The sequence below is a fragment of the Acanthochromis polyacanthus genome, chromosome 1 (genome assembly GCF_021347895.1).
Source record: "Acanthochromis polyacanthus isolate Apoly-LR-REF ecotype Palm Island chromosome 1, KAUST_Apoly_ChrSc, whole genome shotgun sequence".
Taxonomy (NCBI): domain Eukaryota; kingdom Metazoa; phylum Chordata; class Actinopteri; family Pomacentridae; genus Acanthochromis; species Acanthochromis polyacanthus.
This window is the reverse complement of record NC_067113.1, coordinates 4,509,585-4,532,011: the sequence shown is the minus strand read 5'-3', so window position 1 is coordinate 4,532,011 and position 22,427 is coordinate 4,509,585. Positions and strand designations below refer to the sequence as shown.

At 41.0% G+C, this 22,427-nt stretch overlaps 1 protein-coding gene across 1 annotated transcript in view; it reads left to right on the top strand.

Annotated features, from left to right (window-relative positions):
* The window catches only part of gabrb1 (gamma-aminobutyric acid type A receptor subunit beta1), a 60,241-nt gene extending 37,817 nt beyond the window's left edge, over positions 1-22,424 (top strand). The window contains 6 exon segments of the mRNA XM_051947043.1: positions 17,786-17,830; positions 17,833-17,937; positions 21,431-21,681; positions 21,968-22,064; positions 22,067-22,195; positions 22,198-22,424. Of these exon segments, the coding sequence (XP_051803003.1) occupies positions 17,786-17,830; positions 17,833-17,937; positions 21,431-21,681; positions 21,968-22,064; positions 22,067-22,195; positions 22,198-22,313 (743 nt within the window). The 3' untranslated portion in view covers positions 22,314-22,424.
* The last annotated feature ends 3 nt before the right edge of the window (positions 22,425-22,427 follow it).

The window sequence follows — 22,427 nt, the reverse complement described above, 5'->3', positions numbered from 1 at the left end:
TGTCAGAAATTGTGCTATGCTCACACACTGGAATACACCTCAGGAATATTCCCTCACATAATGCTAAAGTGTTATCTGGAAGCAGCTGCTACTGCTTCGTGTATTTTCCTCCATTTGACACAAGCGGAAATGCAACCAGCCAAGTGGCAGTCTCAAGCGGCACTGTTGTAGTATCAACAGAGCCATGTCTGCCGTCCACTTATCAGCCTGTGCACACAGATGTGGAAAGCAGAAATTGGCCATTTCAGGGTGATTTGACATTAGTTCAACCCAAAGGAAATTTTGCACTTGTCACCTCTGACTAGAGTTTTTGCGAGATGAACAAAAAAGGTATTCAGGAGGAACGTATGATTCAGTCAACAAACCTTTGACAAGAGCCCTTTAATGCCGAAAAAATCAATAGAACGGAAGACTCGACAAAAAATTACCGAAATACTGTACATGCTGTCATGGTGATAGCCTGTGCTCTCTGCAGATAAGATAGCATATTATATACAACACAGTAGTTCTATTTCTACTATTTTATGACATCATGCCATCAAAATGAAGTTGTTATAGTTCTGATTGTGTTATTTTAAAGGTACGTTTCCATCACACTACTTCATTGCACCATTCCCTAAGGCCTGTGGCTTAGTATTACTAATTTGATATCACATGGGTTTTAGCATGCTAATTAGCTAGCAATCATGTGTGGTGATGTCATCATTTGCATGTTAAAGAAATAATTACACATTAGTCAGATATGTTCTTGCAAACATTTTCCATATCGCCATTCCTGGGTGACATCCATGGATGCTTTCAGTGCACTTCATAGTAGGGGGTTATCTGACAGTATATGTTGGAAGAGAACAGAGGAGAGACTTATGCTAACAATCTTTCAGATGAAAGCTACTGCTAATATTTATGTGTTGTTGCATTGAGAAAAATAGAAGAGCTTGTTTATGTTTTATCATAGAAATTTGAACAACATGTCATAATTGCTAATGAAAAATGCATAGTTTGGCCTTGTAGGACAGGCTTCCAAGGGCCCTAGATAGATCATAATAGGAGTTCATTGTTCGACATCATTGTTGTAATTAGTTCAGTTGTTGTAATTAGTTCAGTTTTTATATAAACTGACTGAAATTTTCTGCTAGCAGCTCAACAGCCATGGACCTTGCCTAGGTTTTTTTTGTTTATTGATAAATTTTTCATCCAGTGACAATATTAAATCCACTGGCAGGTGAAATGTATATACATTATATAACACTGATCGTCTCTTTACAATGCATTGTTCTGCTGTTAATCCTTGGGTCCGAGCAACAGCACACTGCTGGAGTCTAAGCACCCACCACACCAGAGGTGGGACCGAGTCTTTGTTTTGCAAGTCAAAGTCGAGTCTCAAGTCTTTGCACTCAAGTCCCGAGTCGAGTCCTGAGTTGAGTCCAAGTCCTAAACTTTGTCCCTCGAGTCCTAAACAAGTCATTAAAAAGAAATATCTGGGGGAGGTGCCGATTAGGAAATTTTTGGCTGAGATATCAATACACTCTTTGTGAGATGTGAGCTTGTAGATTGGTTATTTTCACAATATCTGTCTATCAAACACAACCAAGTGAAACAAATGGAATGCACCCCGCCTACAATTTCACACCTTGAATTACATAAAATAAAATGAAGAATTAATACCTTGAGGATCCAGAGTCCCTGTGCTGTTGTGTCATTTTGTGCAACAAATAATAGAAACCCGTTAACTTGAACTTTAATAAATAATAAAAATGGTATACGGATAACGTTTCAGATGTTTATTTCCTTCAAGGTTTTTTCCCCTTCCAAAGGTGCCACTGAATTTTAACAAAAACACTGCACAAAAATAAAGCCCAACACACAACTCTCTCTGTTGGCTATAACAGTCTTTGAGCTTATTTATACAGGATTATCTGAAAAATCTGTAATGTAATGTTTTGTTTTCAAATGTAAAACTTAAACTTTAAAAGACCACTTTACCTTGAAAATGGCTTGTTCTATCAGTTACTCTCCCCATGGTGAGTTGAATACAAGGATAATTTTAGTTTTCAGTGATTCAAGAAATCCCGAATGAATGGAATTGATGGAAGAGAATGAGATCTGCTCCCCCCGCTGAGCAAAATCAGTCCCTGTCACTTCCATTCATTTTAAATTTCCTGAATCGCCTTAAAGGAATATGACAAAAAAAAAAATTCTTCTTGTGTTCAACTGATTGTAGGGAGAGTAACTGATAGAACGAAATTCATTTTTAAGGTGAAGTGGTCACTTAACAGTAAACTTTAACAGTAAAATGTATGCACAGCAGGAAGCCAATAACAAAAACGTCCTTTAAGGATAAACAAAAAAAGCGCTAATAATTCGTTCAGAACATAAGAGGTAGTTTGCACTTTGCAACATAAATCAGAATGAGCAGCATGCCTCTGTACTGTTGAACACAAGATTTGAGTTTTGAAATACAGTCCAGTGTGCCTTGTAAACATCAGTACTTAACCTTAAAAATGACTTTTCTTCTTTCAATTACTCACACCCCTCCATGTGTTCAGGGCTGATTAATTGATAGAAGAAAAGCCACATATTAGTATATAAGTACATATATAAGTGAAGTTCTCCTAAAGTGGTTGTCTTACATGTTTAAACAATACACAGCAGAAAAGAATATGATCAACTTGAAGCCAAAAGTAATGTCATTTTAAATCAGTGACTAGGTTCTAATCTGGTACACGGAGCTCTTAAATAAGTCCCCTGTGTCTGTGTGTGTGTAAGAGAACTGACATTAAAATGTTACATGCAGTTGACTTGTTGCATTTTTAGTTATGTGTGTGAAAGAGAAGAACTGATATGAGAATGTCCCAGCCGGCCTAGCTATTATATTGTCTGTGTGTGCATGCATGTATTTGTGTGAGAGAGAGCCATGATAGCTGTTGGATTGTGTGAATGTTTGCAGGGTGGCCTACACATCAATGTTTCATTCACCTACAGACTAGCATTGCATTTGCAAAAGATCAAATTGGCCAAACGTCTGTCAGTCATTTGTGCACGATGAGGCAGCATTATGATACCACCATGGCTGAAAACTCGCTCAACCGGAGCACTGGTAGCAGGAACTGCTAAGACCCTGATGGCAACTCGAAATAGTGAAGGAAGAGCCTTCATGTGCATTGCCCAGAATGACAGCACACTCTGTCCTTCACACAGGTCGAGATAGTGACTTAGCCGTAATGCTGGAGTGGTGTTAGCATCCTTCCTCTGTCTCTTACAGTATGCAGCAAATAGACCTCCTTCTTCAAGGTCTCCATCTTCCTCCTCATGAGACACAGGTTGGTCAGCCTGCACTGCATCTCGCAGGACCAGTTCTGGCAAATGGCATGTTAAACAAAATAGAGCCCTTATTGTTAGTGTTGGTAACAATAAGGGTATTTTGTGATGATCTATTATTTAAGAAGAAATACATTAACAGTGATGCAAAGTGTTCACAGTGTGAAAAGAGCAAAATATCAAAACCATTGCAGTGAAAATAGCCAATTAGTTGTTTGTATGTCCAGTTAAACTCAAAATTTACCTTTCACTTCTTTGGCCACCTCTGCCCTTATGCCAGGACTGGCCAACACGTGGTGGTCAACCCAATACAAAGCAAAGGCCGGATCCAAGGCAGCTGCTTTGAGGTAGACTGGGTCTGAAAATGGGATGGCGGTTCCATACTGTGCAGTGGCCATTTTCTTTTTTTTTTTTTATTACTTAGATTTTAATTAGTGTTTTTTTTTTTTTAACAAGACAGAACAGACAGCTAAACATAACACAAAACAGTACAGTACAACACTCTAAGTTGCCAAGCACAATGCTATATACCGTATTTTCACGACTATAAGGCGCACATAAAAGTCTTAGATTTTCTTCAAATTGTGCGGCGCGCCCTATGGTGCAGTGCGTCCTGTGTGTGTTGTTGTTGTTGTAAGGCGGACGTAGACCAGGTGGTTTTTTCCACGCATCACCATCGCTGTTGATCTGTGACTCTATGCGTGCCCATCTCACAGCCGATGTGAAAAACAAGTGAAGCAAATGAACTCTGAGCTTGCTGTCATTCCGGGAGGCCTGACAAAGGAACTCCAACCGCTGGACATCGGTGTGAACCGGCCGTTCAAAGTAAGGCTGCGAGCGGCGTGGGAGCGATGGATGACCGATGGGGACCACAGTTTCACTAAGAGTGGAAGGCAGCGCCGGGCGAGTTACGCCACAGTTTGCGAATGGATTGTAAATGCTTGGGCTAACGTGTCTGCTGGCACTGTTGTTCGAGCTTTCGCAAAGCCGGCATCATTTCCGAGGCGCCGCACGGCACGAAAAGTGACTCTGACAGTGAAGAAAGTGAACCTGGCATGTTTGATGGAGGTTAGCGCAGCTGTTCAATTCAGAAACAGAGGATGAGGACTTCCATGGGTTTGATTGATGACGATTACCGGTAAAAAAAAAAATGTGAATACCAAACTCAGTTTTACTCTCGCTCTATTTTTAAATACGCACGCTTGTATGCTTGTGTGTGTGTTGTAAGGCCGACGTAGTAGAGGACACCATGAGAACGTTAAAGGGGGAAGTGTGGGCGTGGATTGTATATAAAACCCTCGCCATATAATCAGGTGCGCCTTATGTGTGTTTTAAATACAGTAATGGCACACATAACTGAGACTGCGCCTTTTGGTACAGTGCGCCTTTTGGTCGTGAAATACGGTACAAATTTCGGTCCCAGTTTAAATTCAGAATATACACACGTGGACAAAATTGTTGGTACCCCTCAGTTAAAGAAGGAAAAACCCACACTTCTCACTGAAATCACTTGAAACTCACAAAAGTAACAATAAATAAAAATTTATTGAAAATTAAATAATCAAAACAGCCATCACTTTTGAATTGTTGATTAACATAATTATTTTAAAAAAACAAACTAATGAATAGGGCTGGACAAAAATGATGGTACCCATAACTTAATATTTTGTTGCACAACCTTTTGAGGCAATCACTGGCAATTAAACGATTTCTGTATTTGTCAATGAGCGTTCTGCAGCTGTCAACAGGTATTTTGGCCCACTCCTCATGAGCAAACAGCTCCAGTTGTCTCAGGTTTGATGGGTGTCTTCTCCAAATGGCATGTTTCAGCTCCTTCCACATACGTTCAATGGGATTCAGATCTGGGCTCATAGAAGGCCACTTTAGAATAGTCCAACGCTTTTCTCTCAGCCATTCTTGGGTGTTTTTGGCTGTGTGTTTTGGATCGTTGTCCTGTTGGAAGACCCATGACCTGCGACTGAGACCAAGCTTTCTGACACTCGGCAGCACATTTCTCTCCAGAATGGCCTTGATAGTCTTCAGATTTCATCGTACCTTGCACACTTTCAAGACACCCTGTGCCAGATGCAGCAAAAGCAGCCCCAAAACATTACTGAGCCTCCTCCATGTTTCACCGTAGGGACAGTGTTCTTTCTTCGTATGCTTGGTTTTTGAGTCTATGAACATAGAGTTGATGTGCCTTACCAAAAAAGCTCCAGTTTGGTCTCATCTGTCCAAAGGACATTCTCCCAGAAGCTTTGTGGCTTGTCAACATGCATTTTTGCAAATTCCCAGTCTGGCTTTTTTATGAGTTTTTTTCAGCAGTGGTGTCCTCCTTGGTCGTCTCCCATGAAGTCCACTTTGGCTCAAACAACGACGAATGGTGCGATCTGACACTGATGTACCTTGGCCTTGGAGTTCACCTTTAATTTCTTGGAGGTTGCTCTGGGCTCTTTGGATACAATTCGAACGATCCGTCTCTTCAATTTGTCATCAATTTTCCTCTTGCGGCCACGTCCAGGGAGGTTGGCTACTGGTCCCGTGGGTCTTGAACTTCTGAATAATATGAGCCACTGTTGTCACAGGAACTTCAAGCTGTTTAGAGATGGTCTTATAGCCTTTACCTTTAAGATGTTTGTCTATAATTTTTTTCGGATGTCCTGGGACAATTCTCTCCTTCGCTTCTGTTGTCCATGTTCAGTGTGGTACACACCTTTCACCAAACAGCAGGGTGACTACTTGTCTCCCTTTAAATAGGCAGACTGACTGATTATGAGTTGGGAAACACCTGTGATGTCAATTAAATGACACACCTGAGTTAATCATGTCACTCTGGTCAAATAGTTTTCAATCTTTTATAGAGGTACCATCATTTTTGTCCGGCCTGTTTCATAGTTTGTTTTTTAAATAATTATGTTAATCAACAATTCAAAAGTAATGGCTGTTTTTGATTATTTTAATTTTCAATAAATTTTTATTTATTGTTACTTTTGTGAGTTTCAAGTGATTTCAGTGAGAATTGTGGGTTTTCCTTCTTTAACTGAGGGGGTACCAACAATTTTGTCCACGTGTGTAGTTTCAGCCCGATCTCACGAGGATTCGTGAAACTGTCACGTAATTTTGTTTCGGTTTCGTGCGCACCACACGATTCGTCATGTTTTCGTGCCGCTCACCACGAAATGCGCACCATGTATTTTAAAACGGCGACTTTTCGTGCCACTCAGAACGTATTTCAAACGAATGGGTATATTATATTTTTAATGTAAAACCGTGGCGAATCCAACGCTATATTTTTGCATGACATCGTCCCTAACCAAAACCCTAACCATAACCTAACCCATAAAACCCTAACCATAACCCGGTGGTACACTTACCAATTTGCATAGGAATTTAAAGAATGTCCGATGCCCGCAAACGCGATCACGCAAGCAGTATACGCCGATGGACAGCTTAGATCGCCATGAATCCGCCGGTATAAACCACTTTCAGATGTAATTACCACAGCGGGCTTCGTTGTGAGCAACACGAAAAACATTTCGTGGTGAGCGGCACGAAAAACATGACGAAATCGTGTTGGTGCGCACGAAACCGAAACAAAAATTTACGTGACAGTTTCACGAATCCCCGTGAGACCGGGTTGGTAGTTTTCAATCTTTTATAGAGGTACCATCATTTTTGTCCAGGCCTGTTTCATTAGTTTGTTTTTTTAAATAATTATGTTAATCAACAATTCAAAAGTAATGGCTGTTTTTGATTATTTAATTTTCAATCAATTTTATTTATTGTTACTTTTGTGAGTTTCAAGTGATTTCAGTGAGAATTGTGGGTTTTTCCTTCTTTAACTGAGGGGTACCAACAATTTTGTCCACGTGTGTATTCAGAGGCATATTCATACAAATGCTTCAAACTATGAGTCTAATTCTGTATGGCTGATAAGTATATGCAGAAGGTGGACCGTGAATGACAATTGAAACATACAAAGAAGTTCTAAACCATAAAGAGGGGGCATCAGCCACACTCCCTATCCTGACAAGTATTTTATCCATTTTGTCCATCTTGCAGTATACACATCCTTTCTCAGTCTCAGAAGGAAGGTCAGTCTTTCCATCTCATGAATCTCCTTAACGATTTCCATCCAATCATCTACTGTAGTGGGATGGATTGTAACCATCTACGAGTGATCGCTTTTTTTGCTGCTACGGTTAATATTTTCAGGAGGTATTTATCGTTTCTTGACATTCCTTCTGGTAGATCACCCAAATAAAGTGACATGCATGTCATAGGAATCTGTTGTCCAAGTATATGCTGCATAATTCTCCAGATATGTTCCCAAAATATTTGAACCTTAGGGCAGCTCCAGAAAATGTGGTGATGACCCACCCCTTCCTCCCCGCAATCTCTCCAACATGTACCTCTTGTTGACGTTAAGTGTGCTTTCATTTTAGGGGTGACAAAAAACGAACAAGATTCTTCCAACCAAACTCGCGCCAATACATACATAGAACATGATGTAGAAAAAATTGTTTCACACATATTCTCCCATTGTTGATTGGATATTTTATCATTTAATTCTTTCTCCCATCTCTGCTTGATGTATGATGTGGTATTCCTCTGCATTTTGTGAAGTTCTGATACAATTTTGATACTGAGGATTTAAGTCCTACAGTGTATGCCTGTACCACCAGCTGTATCATGCACTTAGTTCTGTAGTTGCTTCATTTTTCTTAATTTCTTTTAAGTAGTATTGGCGTAGCTGTAAATATCTGTAAAAATCATAATTTTGTAAATTGTATTTTGTCTTAAGCGTCTGGAAGTTATGTAAAGTGTTTTTCTCAATCATAGTACAATAAGCAGTGATACCCTGATTTGTCCAATATCTAAATCTAGAATCTATACTGTTTGGTTTAAATTCTGTATCATATCCAAGCCATCGGAGTGTTTTTAACTGGGTCCACAAGTTTAATTGTTTTATAACCTCGAACCATGTATATAAGGTAAATAAGCTTATGGGGTTCAGACGGTCTTGGTAATTTGACATTAATTTAAAATCTCCAATCATTGCTTGTATTGGGACCCCCTTGCATTCACTCTCCATCTCCTTCCATTTAGCCTCATATCCATTATCACACCAACCAACTATTATTCTTAACTGGGCAGAATAGTAATAATCTCTCAGGTTAGGGAGAGACATACCACCTCCTTCCCTACTGATCGTTAGTGTACTATATTTAATCCTCGGTTTCTTTCCATTCCAAATAAATCTGGAAATTTGTTTGTCCCATTCTTGAAACTGACTCGTTGGAACTTTCACTGGAAGTGACATAAATAAATACAGTAATCTAGGTAAAATTGACATCTTAATAATGCCAATTCTTGCACTAACGGACAGCAGGGATGTTGACCAATTACAAAGATCCTCTTTAATTTTCTTATTCACAGTTTCATAATTTTTTTATACAAAGCATTAGGACAGTGTTAACCATACTCCAAGGTATTTGATTGCTTCTTGAGACCATTTGATTGGTAGTCTTTGTTTTACCTCAGGTGCTGGGTTGTAATTAAATGATAATACTTGCGTTTTTTCTATATTTAACTTGTATCCTGAATATGTACCAAATATGTGCAGGAGATCTAAAAGGGAAGGAAGACAGGCATCTGGATTCTGGACATATAATAAAACATCGTCAGCGTATAATGCTATTTTATGTTCCTTATTATTTATCCAAACTCCCTGTATATTACAGTCTTCTCTTATTACTTGTGCCAAGGGTTCTATGTAGAGTGCGAAAAGGGTTGGTGAGAGAGGGCATCCCTGTCGAGTAGATCTTTCCAATTTTATGCGGTCAGTAAGTCGTCCATTTATCCTGACTCTTGCCGTAGGGGCTGAATATAAGTTTTAAAAATATTAATAGACTTTTCATCAAAACCGAGTCGTTCCAAGACCAAAAACAAGTATTCCCAATTCACACGATCAAAAGCTTTTTCAGCATCTAGGCTGATCAGCACAGCGTTTGATTTTGTTTTCCTGATATTTTCTATATGAAGAGCTATTATTGTGTTTTCTGGACAAAACCAGTTTGGTCACTGTCAATTAGGTCCGGAATAAAGGAGTCTAATCTTCTGGCCATAATGGATGCATACAGTTTGTAGTCTTGATTTAAGACTGAAATTGGTCTGTATGAGCTACATAGAGTTTTGTTCTTGCCCTCTTTTGGGATGACAGAGATGACAGCTTCACTCCACGAGGGAGGGGCTGACTTTCGTTAAGAGTCCAATTAAAAGAATTCAAAAGTAAGAACTCTTCTCTAAACATCTTATACCATTCAGCTGGTAGTCCATCGCTTCCTGGTGTCTTATTATTTTTTAATTTATTCAGTGCAGTCTCCAGTTCCTTTTTTGTGATTTGTGTTCAGGTTCTTGTTCTGATGTTCTCCAATTGAGGGCAAGTCCAATGAACTGAGAAAGGCTTTTATATTCTCTTTACTTTCTTTCTTTGGTTGTCTATACAGGGTCTCATAGTATGTCTGAAATGCATCATCAATTTCATCTAGGTTATTAACTATTTGTCCGGAGTCAGGGTCTAATATTTTGTATACTGACTGTGAGGTTTGTTTTTTTCGTATTTTCATGGCTAATAATTTTGTCGCTTTGGAACCTACCTCATAATAAGATTGTTTTAGGAATTTATATTTTTTCTCTGATTCTTCATTATAAATGTCTAGGATCTGATTCCTAATTGCTTTCATTTTATTCAATATCTGAGAGTTTGAATTCTTACTATGTTGACGTTCCAATTCTTTTAGGTTGAGTTCAAGCTGTTTGAGTTTACTTTCCTTTGCTTTCTTGAGTGCTGTACTAAGAGATATTAATTTCCCCTAATGACAGCTTTTAAGGTGTCCCATAATATACTAGGATTCACTTCCCCATTGTCATTAAATTTGAGAAAGCTCTTAATTTCAGATTTTATTTCACTTGTGATTGTTTTATTGTTGAGCAAGCTTGTGTTTAGTCTCCAGATTGTGTTTTTTGGTCTACTATCTAATTGTACTTTTAAATACATTGGTGAATGGTCTGAAATATCTCTAGTTCCGATATCACATTCTAAAGCCCTGTACCTATCATTTTGAAACATAAATATATAGTCTATTCTTGAGGATACTGCATGTGGGGCAGAATAGAAAGTATAGTGTTTGTCAGATGGATGCAATTCCCTCCAAATATCAAGCAAGCCCATCTCATCCAAACCCTTTCTAAGCAACTTAGTCAGAGGGGACGTATTTCTCTTGCTATTAGATGTGTCCAATTTACCATTTACTACTGTATTAAAATCTCCTGCACATATTAATATGCCTTGTGATTCTGAGGAAATCAGTTCAAGCACTTTTTTCATAACTTTTTGATCACTTTGTGGAGGTAAATATACACAAAAAAGGGTAGTCAGATTGTTTTCTATCTTGCCTTGCACCAGTAGATATCTGCCCTCACTGTCCCTGATCTCCTTAACTAGTTCAAAATTAACAGAATTGTGTAATAATATTGCAACTCCTCTTCTATGGCCAGTTTTATAAGTGCTGTGAAAAGTATTCTTGTATCCAAATTTTTTCAATTTTTCATGTTCATTTGAGATAGGTGTGTTTCCTGGAGAAATATGATTTGGTGGTTTTCCCTTCTCATTTTTGACATTACTCTGCTTCTTTTAACTGGGTTATTTAAGCCATTCACATTCCAAGAAGCTACTTTAAAATTACTGAACCCCATCACAACAAGTAAATCTGCATGTGCAGGCAAAATAAACATGTACTGTAACAAGAACAAACTGTATTAACAAGAACATTAAAACAATATAAAGAGGACTTCCAACCTCAGGGTCTTACACTGCCCTGTCATCCACACGATACCTTTTAATCTCTAGTGGAGAATCAGTCCTACATCAAATAGGGCTCCCTCTTTGCAATGCAAAGTCTCTTTTCCTCGAGCCAGACAGTCATTTAGTCTCTTCCTGGTCAAATTTTTATTGTCCTTCCATTGTGGATTCGGGAAAAAGTGAAGGGAAAACAAAACAAAAACAAAAACAAAAAACGATAAAGAGTGGCAAGCTCGATGATTTGTGTGCACACATGTAAAACTACATGTCTGCGTGCGTTTACTTCTGTGGGTATGTTAACAGCCTAAGCACCATTTATTTATTATGAGAAGTTGGACCGGTAATACCTGCTGATTCCCGTTAATGATGCTTATACTTCTTGTCGTTGGAAATCTCTGAGCCTCTCTCGGACTCGGTCGGAGCGGTCTGCATCCTTCCTATTCCAGTGTGCGCCTTGTGTCAGCTTCTGCTCCCATCTGGTGTCGGACGTTTGCGGCAGGTCCACGGTGTAACCTCTCTTCCTCATGTCGCCGGCTGCTTCTGTAGCGCTGTTGTAGAGTCGGGGACCGTTTTCCCAGTGGATTTTCATCCTGGCAGGGTATGGTGTTTGGAAACGTATCTGCTTCTCCTTCAGGATTTTCTTTATATCTTTATATTCCTTGAGTTTATTGTTCACTTCAGTAGGAAGGTCGTGTGCAAACGTCACCAACTTCCCTTCACAGGTGATTTTCTTTGTCCAGGCTATTTTCAGTATTTTGTCTTTAATGTCGTATCTCTGGAAGTTCACCAGAATAGATCTGGAGACGGCATCATCCTGAGGTTTAGGGCCGATTGATCGGTGTGCTCGCTGAATTTGTAAGTCCGTGTTTGTGTCGAGCCCCAACTCTGTCTTCAGAAAGTTAGCAATGAACATTAGCATTGAGCTTCCCTCTGTGCCTTCTTTAATGCCGTATATGTGAATATTATTACGGCGTGATCTTCCTTCGAGGTCGGTTACCTTGGCCTGGAGGAGTTTTTGCTGTCTAAGGGAATAAAGCAGGGCGTCTCGTAGTTCGGTGTTAGCAGACTCCGTTTCCTCCACCCGTTGCTCTGCTTCTGTTAGCCTCACCCCATGGTTACGAACGTCGCCGATAACATTTTGCAGCTTTTGGTTTATCTCCATCTTGAAGCTGTTGAATTCTTGTTTAATATCGCTTCTGAAGTCATTTTTGAAGTCCGTTAGTTCTCGCTTGAGTTCCGTTTTCAGGCTTTGTATATCTCTGCCTAGGTTCTGAATAGCTTTAGCGGTAGAAATGTCCCCCTCCTCTGCATCACGCTCCATGTTCCCCACACCAGATGTGTTGTCGAGCGCCACTCTTTTTTTTTTAGTCTCACTGTCCTTATTTCTTCCCGAAAGCGTTTTCTTGTTTCTAACTCCACTCATTCTAAGTAATTCGGTGTCTTATAAGCACAGCTCTTGTGTTTCGGAGGAGTTTTCTTAATAAGTTGACCAGGAGAGTTTTGACTTACGTCGCCGTCTTGAAACGCTCACCCGGAAGTCCGCAGTGGCCATTTTCACATTTACAAAGATTCCAAGAAATCTTATCTTCAAGGATTCCTGGAGATTTCTGACCAGACTGCCCAGGAAACGGACTAGAGGCATCATCTTCTCAAGATGATGATTGAGGGCCAGAACTGAAGGAACAACAGAACTGATGGTAACCAACTTCTCCCCCTGTGTCAAATCTGTCGCTTCTGCAAATGGCTTCAGGATGTCTACCAGCTCCTTCAACAGACTCCATTCCTGTGCTGTGAATGTCAGCTCCCTGTGTCCCACCTTTTCCAGGACATTGGATAGCTTTAGATGATCACATTGGAGAGCTGCCTTCACCTGCCTCAGTGTTGAGATCCATCTGGTATTGACAGCAGCAGGGATGCTGTTTTTTCTCCATATCCAGCCTCAAATTCCTCTTTGAAGGTTGTGCTTGTGTGAAAGAGTGAGCTGAGTTTTGACAACTTTGACAGAGAAGATCAGGTCATCTTTGTGTCTTTCAACCCGTCTCCCACCACCAGCTGGAGAGTGTGTGCAAAACACTGGAAGAGCTGTTTTCATGCCATAGCAGCATCTACGACCTCCTGATTGTCTGGACTTAGGTCATGCCATAGCTCTGGGTCATCAAGGTGATCGTCATCATGTACTTCACCTTCTTCCCTGGGGAAGCACACTGTGAATGCCTGGTGCATGTTGGCTGCATTGTCAGTAATAACATAGTCCAGCTTACTTTTAATGTCATACTCATGACATATGGCTTCAAACTGTTCACAGATCATTTCTCCTGTGTGTGAACCTTTGAAGCGATCACAGGCCAAGAGATTGGACTTCAGCTGTATGTTATCTTGGTCTAGCTCCATGTAGTGCACGGTGACACCAAGAAACCCTATATAGTCGACAGTATGCGAACATAAGACAGTGATTTTGGATTTTATAAGACAGGACTAGATGCAGAGCTTCCACGGGATTAGCTCGCTTGCTAGTAAAATGCTAAACAACAACAACAGTCAGTACGTACTTATCCTTGTGTTTCTTCAAGTGCCGGTTGAAGTTGGAAGTAGTTTCATGACCGTCCGTGATCGCAAAACCTGCTTTCAGCAATCCGTTTTTTGTTAATCACTTTGTAATTTTTGTAATCAAAGGAAATAATTCTGGGTTGACTCATGCTGGGGCCGCATTCAGTTCTTCCAACTGTGAACGGGGGTGTGTCGCACGTGTGTAACAGCAATAAACCTCCCCGTGACTGACAGCGGGTGTCACTGTGATCCGATGCAATGAAGCGATAAAAATGATTGATACATCACAATTTTAATTAAAAAATTGTACCATTATGACTCGACATGACTCGTCGAGTCAAAGGGTTCGAGTCGAGTCAAAGTCTAGAGTCACTGAGCTTAGAGTTCAAGCAAGTCCAAGTCTTTTTTTGATTTCATCAAGTTGAGTCAAAAAGTCATAAAATCGGGACTCGAGTCCGAGTTGAGTGCGAGTCTCGAGTCCAAGTTCCCATCCCTGCACCACACCACAAACAGTTTGAGGAACATAAACAAGAAGACAGGCATTGCCTCTGTCTCCAATGGGTCAGAGCTGTTTTGGCAGCATGAGGGTGGTCTTCACAATAAACGACTAGAGACTATATTGTTGTGGCTGTGCAGTGTATTCTTTTGCTCAGTTTTTTTCACCCTGAGGCAGACTCAAAACCAATACAGACACTCAGGAACAATCTTAGTGTCTGCTGGTTCAGAAACAGGGCAGGCATTGGCTGGTTCTTTTGGTCAGTTATTTTCAGTCAATTTGTAGTTATTTTTGCATATTAGTACAGATTATAAAATAGACATCAGGTGACTCAGATTACTGAGCACTGTCAGCAACTCAGATTTAAGTGTCAGTTGACCCAGGAGCAGGCTCAAAAACATGGCAGACATTGGCTGACTTTTGAACAATCTTTGTATCTGCTGACTCAGAAACAGAGCAGCCACTGGCTGTTTCAGGAACAGATCAAGAAACAGGGCAGGTATCTACTGGCTCAGAAACAGTCTTAGGAGTCTCTAGTCTCTAGTCAGCTTACCATGACATTAAAACTATCTAGCAATAGTTAAACAGTTAGAGGCAGGCTACATTATTTTTTATCAACCTACCACAGATTGTACAAACATGCATACATAGCCTTCCGGGCTTGGGCTCGTCTCCAAGTTCTCTCACACTTCCATAAAAACGAAACAGAACAAAAGGAGCAGAGAGTTCCTGAGGAGGCTGGTATCACAATGGAACACTGAAACTGGGATGAGCCAGAAGAAGCATTATTTAATGAATTGTGCACATACTCCACATGTGGCAGATAAGAGCTCAAGGTTGTTGGGCTGTCAGACATGACACAACACAGATGGTTCTCCAGTTCCTTGTTTGACCACTCCATCTGGCCAGTGGACTGGGGATGTAAACCAGAGGTTAAACTCTGAAGTCAATACACGGTATTAAAGAACCAACTTTTCTGTTCACGATCAAAAAACCAGCACCCACAGGAGAAGAAGATGGCCAGATAATTCCGGGGATGAGAGAGTCCCAGATTCAAGTTTCCATGGCAGCATGTTCTGGTTTGGATACATGGGCCAGAATGATTGTCTCTTGCAGACTGGGGGTTGTGGGATTTGCTGGAGTCAGGACAGAGCAGGTGCAGTTAGGGTGACACTAGAAGTACCATGAAACTACTTCTTCACAACCCCCATACTGACCAGTCAGTATGCGGGTTGTGTTTCTTGAGCCATCAGTATCCAAGAACTAACAGGAAGTTGGAGTGGCCAATGAGATGGAAAATGATCTCAAGGTGGTTGCTAGCCAGGACTAGGGTGACAGGGACGATCTTACTGCTAACTTGGGCTAGATGGAGTCTATTTAGTGCACGGGACTCCAAAGAGGAAGACAAAGATTCGGTCGGGATCCACATCTGCTTGGCTAGGTTGCTGTTCATGAAGTTCTCCTCAGCCCTGTAGTGTACCAGGGCATTCACTGGTAAGGACTCAGTCTGCCAACAGAAGGAGGCAGCTAGCTGCAAACATTGAGGGGATGTCGAGGAGGTTTGGCTCACCAATATCCCCCTGGCTGGTCTTTTTGCTGGTCAGGTCGGACGGGTGGTGATGAAATGCTCTACCTTTCCACAGTGGATGTGGACATTTGTAGCTCTGCGATGATTCTTTTCTTGAAGGGTCAGCATGGTTTCTGTTACTGAAATGGATGGTTGAGCAATGACAGGTGCTGGGTGTATAGGCCAGCACCTGTTCCTGGTCAGCAATACCATGCTGGATGGAAGCAACAAGGGGTGCTGGGACAGTGCTGGCCACGCCTTCTGTTGAGTTCATGTTTGACCAGACTGTACTGTCATAGGAAGTCAAAGACAGTGGAGGAACCACAGACCCACAGATTAAAAAAAATAATCAATTTATTTACAATGTTAATAGGATTACACAAAAATGTAATGTTGAAGAAAATGGGAAAGGGAACTGACATAACTAAGCAGATCTTCTCCCAAGGGAGAGAACTAGTAGGAAGCATGGGGATTACACAGAGCAGGAAACGATTACGAAATCCAAAGCAGGACAAGAGACTACCTATGCAGGAGTAAAGACAAAAATACTAAATGTTACAAGAGCAATGACTTTCAAAGACAGCGCTAACCAGGACTTGGTAATATCAAGCTGGGGGAGCAGGGACGGATCAGGAATCAGGAAATGTGCACACAGTGTGGCAACAACACACAATACAGAAAGCAGATACAACATAACACGCAATGCTAGACTTCTTTGGCAAAGCATGGCTACTAACACACTGATTTAAATACAAACAAGATATATTCCAGTCCAAAAAGTAAAACTAAACTTAGCTGGCAGCCTGAACTGGGATGATGCTTAAGGGAATGCGGGCAGAGGAAGTGTGTGGTCTGGCAGGAATGGTCACTTCGACAGGTGCGGAAGCCAGGTGCAAATCCATGGAGGAATCCAAGGTTAACCAGGTCTGGACAGGGAAGGCAAAAGGAGGAAGGAGGTGCAGGCAGGGAGTCACAAGACGAGGGCAGAGGACAATGTCAAGTTAGCAAAAGCCCATTGACATTGCTGGAGCAGTATAGTGGCCTGGGTTGACTAACCGAAGTTGGTCTGGCATCAAGTGGTGCTCTGACCTCAGCTCTTATGGTGAAAGGTAATTGGTTGCAGGTGCCCCTAATCATTATCCAATGAGCTGTAATTGCACACATGCCTTCACACACACCTCACTCACAACCACATGAAGGGAAAGGTAAATAAGGGAGGAAATGTTGCCACTAAGCGGAGGTGGACAGCATAAACTTAACTGCCACCCCGAAACAAATGAATGTAAGATTACTGACTCATATTTCCCAGAACAAGTGATAGGTCAAAGGCAGTACTTGGCTGTCCAGCAACATAACTTTGCTTCAGTAAGAGACTGCCCTAAGCTTGCTGTGTGATGCTTACAGCCTCATCACCTGTTTTGGATTCTCGCCAGAAGAATCTCAGTTCAACCAACACAGAACAAAATAAGCAAAACCATCCTGATCTCTGTTCATGATCACACTGATGTCATTCATTTTTAATCAGACACCTTAGTCCATGCGATTAGGCTAGTGTTTAGAGTCAGACTTCTATGACCCATACATCAATAGTGCTCATTTCCTCCAATTTGACTTACTGTTTGACTGCCATCCATTCTGCTACTTCTGTATTAGTTTTGTATAAGGCATTGTCTCGTATGTTTATTGTTGTGGAGAATGAATTCACAGCTTCTATGTACGGCCTATTAATGTGATTGGATTTGCTAAATTTTGTTAATGCTTCTAATCTGAAATTATATATATATATATATATATATATATATATATATATATATATATGACAGAGATATGATTTATTTAAAAATAACACTCACTTTTGCTGTACTCATGCTTATAAAATAAGTAGCCTATAGACAAAATTAATATATATATATATTATTTATTTATTTTTTTTATTTTAAATTATTTGTCCTGTCTAGCATAATTCATGCATTTGGTACTTTGTCTTTCATAGGTTCGTACCCCCGTCTCTCCCTGAGCTTCAAGCTGAAGAGGAACATTGGTATTTCATCCTGCAGACCTATATGCCTTCCATCTTGATCACCATCCTTTCCTGGGTCTCCTTCTGGAAAACTATGATGCCTCGGCTTGCTAGAGTGGCCTTAGGTTGGTGACTTTTCAATTCTTTAGAGATTAGCAATTCCTCTGATGACATGATTGAAGTCACATTTGGGCTATGTTTTGATATAACAATGTCTATGTGTTTGCTGGCCCATTAGCTGGACTGTTATTAAATTTATACTTACATTCATGGTCCCCAGACAATTGATTCTAAAGAGCTTTGGTGATCCTAAGACTTTTCATGTTCACTTCAAAAAAAGTGTGCATTCCATTGTATATTTTGCGTACTTGTTTTTGTAGATTTTTTATTTTGAATGGAAATCACACTGTTTTTATCAGTCTACCCTCAATAACTGAATGAGCCAGTACCCTAATGACAAGTGAAAAACATGTTCACATCAGTTAATGTTTTCTTTTCATTATGCTAAAATGTGTCTACAACTTAACCCCTTAAACTTCAGTGTACCGCCGGCGGTACACCTACTAATTTGCATAGGAATTTCAAGAATGTCCGACGGCTGCAAACGCGATTATACAAACACTATACACCGATGGAAAGCTCGATTCTCATGAATTCCGCCGGGTAATAAACCACTTTCAGATGTGATTACCACAGCGGGTGAGAAAAACACATTTGTCCGACAAAACGAATATTCATCCATCCGTTCTCTATACACGGCTTTCAACGCACACAGCGCGACTCACATTTTCCGGGTTCTTATTACACACAGAAAAAAAGATTCCACAAAAAAACGGCCATAATCCAACCTTTTACAATCCAGATGACACAAGCCAGTAAACCATTTGTCCAAAACATGTCCTGAAGTCGTATAAAATCCACGAATCGGTCGTTTCAAGGAAATGCACCTTGCGATGCGCGTCCAATATTCCTGTATTTTTCGTCATTTTTTTATTTAAAAATAGAGAATATTAGCGATTTTTGTACTGAAAAATGCTGGAATTAACTGCAGTTTAATTATATTAAAATCATCTTCACAAACAGCACTTAATCTTTAACAGTGAGGTGGATAATAATATAAGTGATTTATCATGTTATAAGCTAATGTTCTGCTGGGAATCCCTGGTCGTCGCATTCATATGGATGTTTCCTTTGGCTCATGTCTTTTCACTAATTTCAGCCTCCTTGTCTCCTCTGTCCTTGTCTCTGTGACCTGGATGTCAAAAACTTGGTGCACCATTTACAAAGGGCATCTTCATTCCATAAGTACCTCTCAGGAGAAAGGATGGAGGATTGAGGGAGCTTATTGTTAGGAGCTACGAGTGACAATACGCAAGTGTAAAGAAGCATAGTTCCAAGGTAGTGTCTACAGATACGTACCCGTAGCCTGTGGCCTACGGATACGGCACTTTCCATTTGCCAGACAGATACGGACCCGTACGTGAGTCTCGCGAGTCAAGAAGCTGATAACCACTGCAAACTGTTGAAAGGTAAGCAAAGGTTAAGGTTAGGGTTAGTGTTCGGGTTAGGGGTCCGTACCTGTAGTACCGATACTACGGGTCCGTACCGCTTAGCATCTACCAGGAGTCCACGTGGACCGACTCGCGTACTGATTGGCAATGGCAAGTGCCGGATCCGTAGTCCACAGGCTACGGTAACGGGTTCCGTACCTCTAGCAACAACCTAGTTCCAAAACAAAACCCTGTAAGTTCACCACTCACCAAAAGTTTGTGTTACTAATTGCTGAGAAAGCAGTTACTCTGGCTGCTCTAATTTGGCAGTGCAAAGTCATAAATTTGATCTTACATGTACATCAACCTAGATCCAGATCTCCTTCATGCTGGTCAAAGTAATCACAGTGATGCCACTCAAATAAGATCAAAATGTCTATATACCTTCCTAATTTCTACTTGCTCCAATGTAGATCCTCAACCATTCTATTAAAACACTGGATGGATCCAAGACTGGCAGGCAGGTTGGTTTGCTTAAGTATCCTCATGAAGGCAGAGCTGCCATTTTTTACCAGTGCAGTAGTGTTGACTGATCATGTTGAGGTCTTCTAAAATGTAGGTCTCAAGGAATTAAAGGAGGAGACATTCTTCACTTTCTCCCCTTTATAGTTAATGGAGAAAGGTCATCCTTGTGGTTTCATATGTCAATAACAATTTATTTTGTCTTTTTGATGTTCATTGTAAGGTTGCTGTCCATACACTATCTTCTCACACTTCATCCCTGCAGGCTATCTCATCACTATTCGTAATGAGACCCACCACTGTTGTGTCATCTGTATGTTTAATTATTGTGTTTGAGGGAGTGTACCTGTTTTGGTTGGTGAATAGCTAAGAGCTCTAACTGCCTGTAAATAATGTCAGCTGCACCATATCGGAGAGAGCTGGAAGTATCCCAGACTTTTGCATTTTGCAAATGGGTTTCACTAGTAAAAGTGAGGTGGTTGAGGTAAGGCTTATGTCAAAATGTAATGAGGAAATGTTGAGGACAATAGACTGTATACTCATTTGAGCACTTTATTTAGTACACCTTGCTAGTAAAAGGTTGGCCCTCCTTTTGCCTTTTTTTCAACAACGGTGTTGGAAACATTGGTCCATATGGATGTTATAACATCGCTCAGCTGCTATATATTCACATTCTACACACACAGTCTCCCCATACTGTCACAAAACGGGCGGAGTGTGAACCCAAGCAGCAGGCAACAGACAGGCAGGTAGATAAATGAACAGGGTTTTAATAACAAAACGAAACACAAAAGCTCTCCATACGGGAGGCATAGACACTAAACAGAACGGGGGGTTAACTAAACTAAACTACACTATACTAAGGGCGGACCAGGATGGCCGAGGTGAAAACTAAATAAAACTAAACTAACAGGGGAGAGGAGACTCACACATGTGTCCAGGGGATCGGGAAATGAGGTGGGGAGCAGGGGCGAGGACGGAGGTGCGGGCGGACCATGAGCAGATTGAGGAATGACGAGCAGATGAGGAATTCCGGGGTGAAAAGCAGGCGAGATAATCCATATTGAACCAGAATCCAGACAGCCGTCGTGCGTGAGGCAGAGAACAGCGTCTAACATGCAGGGTGTAATCGTGGCATAAGGAATGAGGCAATGAACCAGCAATGAGCTGTTCAGAGAGTCAGGCTCATAGGCGTCAGTTTAGCATTATTGTTATTATGATTATTATTATTATTATTATTATTTTATGACTGGAGCGGCCCAACAATAAAGCAGCCCACCGGGGATATCCCCGGTGTTCCGATTACCCAGCACGCCACCCCAGGTGTGCATTTCCATCTGACAATGGCTGTGGTCTCCATCCCCCACTTTTAAAAACAAACCTGGACGCCCTTGGTCAGGCTATATGCTGCACTGATTGTTCAATACTGCCGGCTGTGCTCTCAAAAATGTTCACTCATCTTTTTTAAAAGTGTATGATGTATACTGTATATGGACTGTAATTCAATGGCTGTTTTGTAATTCTTCCTTCTTCTCGGGTCAATAAGTGTTATTGCTGAAAGACCTCTCTCTAACCATGGTCTCCATTCACATCTTTTTGCCTGCAGGTATAACCACCGTGCTGACCATGACCACCATCAATACCCACCTTAGGGAGACGCTACCCAAGATCCCATATGTCAAGGCCATTGACATTTACCTCATGGGTTGCTTTGTCTTTGTCTTTCTGGCCTTGCTGGAATATGCCTTTGTCAACTACATCTTCTTTGGTCGTGGTCCTCACCTGCAGAAGAAGGTGGCAGAAAAGGCTGCCAAGTCCAACAATGAAAAGGGCAGACTGGAGAGCAACAAAGTGCAGGTGGGAGAGAGCATTTGTGTAGTTTTAATGCCCATAAATGGCATTTAGCTATTAATGATTTGCTGTATAATGCTACCCATTCTGCATTATTCGGCAGCAAGTTCCACTCACATACCAAAGAGTAAAACAGTGTTGACAGTAAAATGACAGATGTAGTGTGTTAAGAATGATAAAAAGAATGAAAAAGAGTATGTTACACCTCCACTACATACGGATGACTTTGCTTGTCTATTTGGATTTTGGTTACTAAATGAATTTAATAAAATCTGATAACCTCCTTTCTAAGGTTGATGCTCACGGCAACATTCTCCTGACCAACCTCACCAGTGAGATGAGTGGAGCAGATATGATGGGCACTCTCAATGACCCTCGGGCTACAATGTTCTCTATGACAGCGCCAGCATACAGTACCGCAAGCCCATGATGAGCCGAGATCTGTATGGACGACCGGCAATTGACCGGCCAATTGGTCATAAAAAGGGCCGCTTGAGGAGGAGGGCTTCACAGCTCAAAGTCAGATCCCTGACCTCACAGATGTCAACGCCATAGACAAGTGGTCTCGTGTTGTCTTCCCAATTACATTCACTTTCTTTAACTTGGTCTACTGGCTTTACTATGTCCCACTAAGGTGACAGTAAAGAGCATGTGCATCAGCACCACTGATTTCTTAGAAAATTTCATGGTTGTGTACAGCGATGAAAATAGAAGAATGTTAATTTGCATAAATTCTGTTTTGGAATGAATGG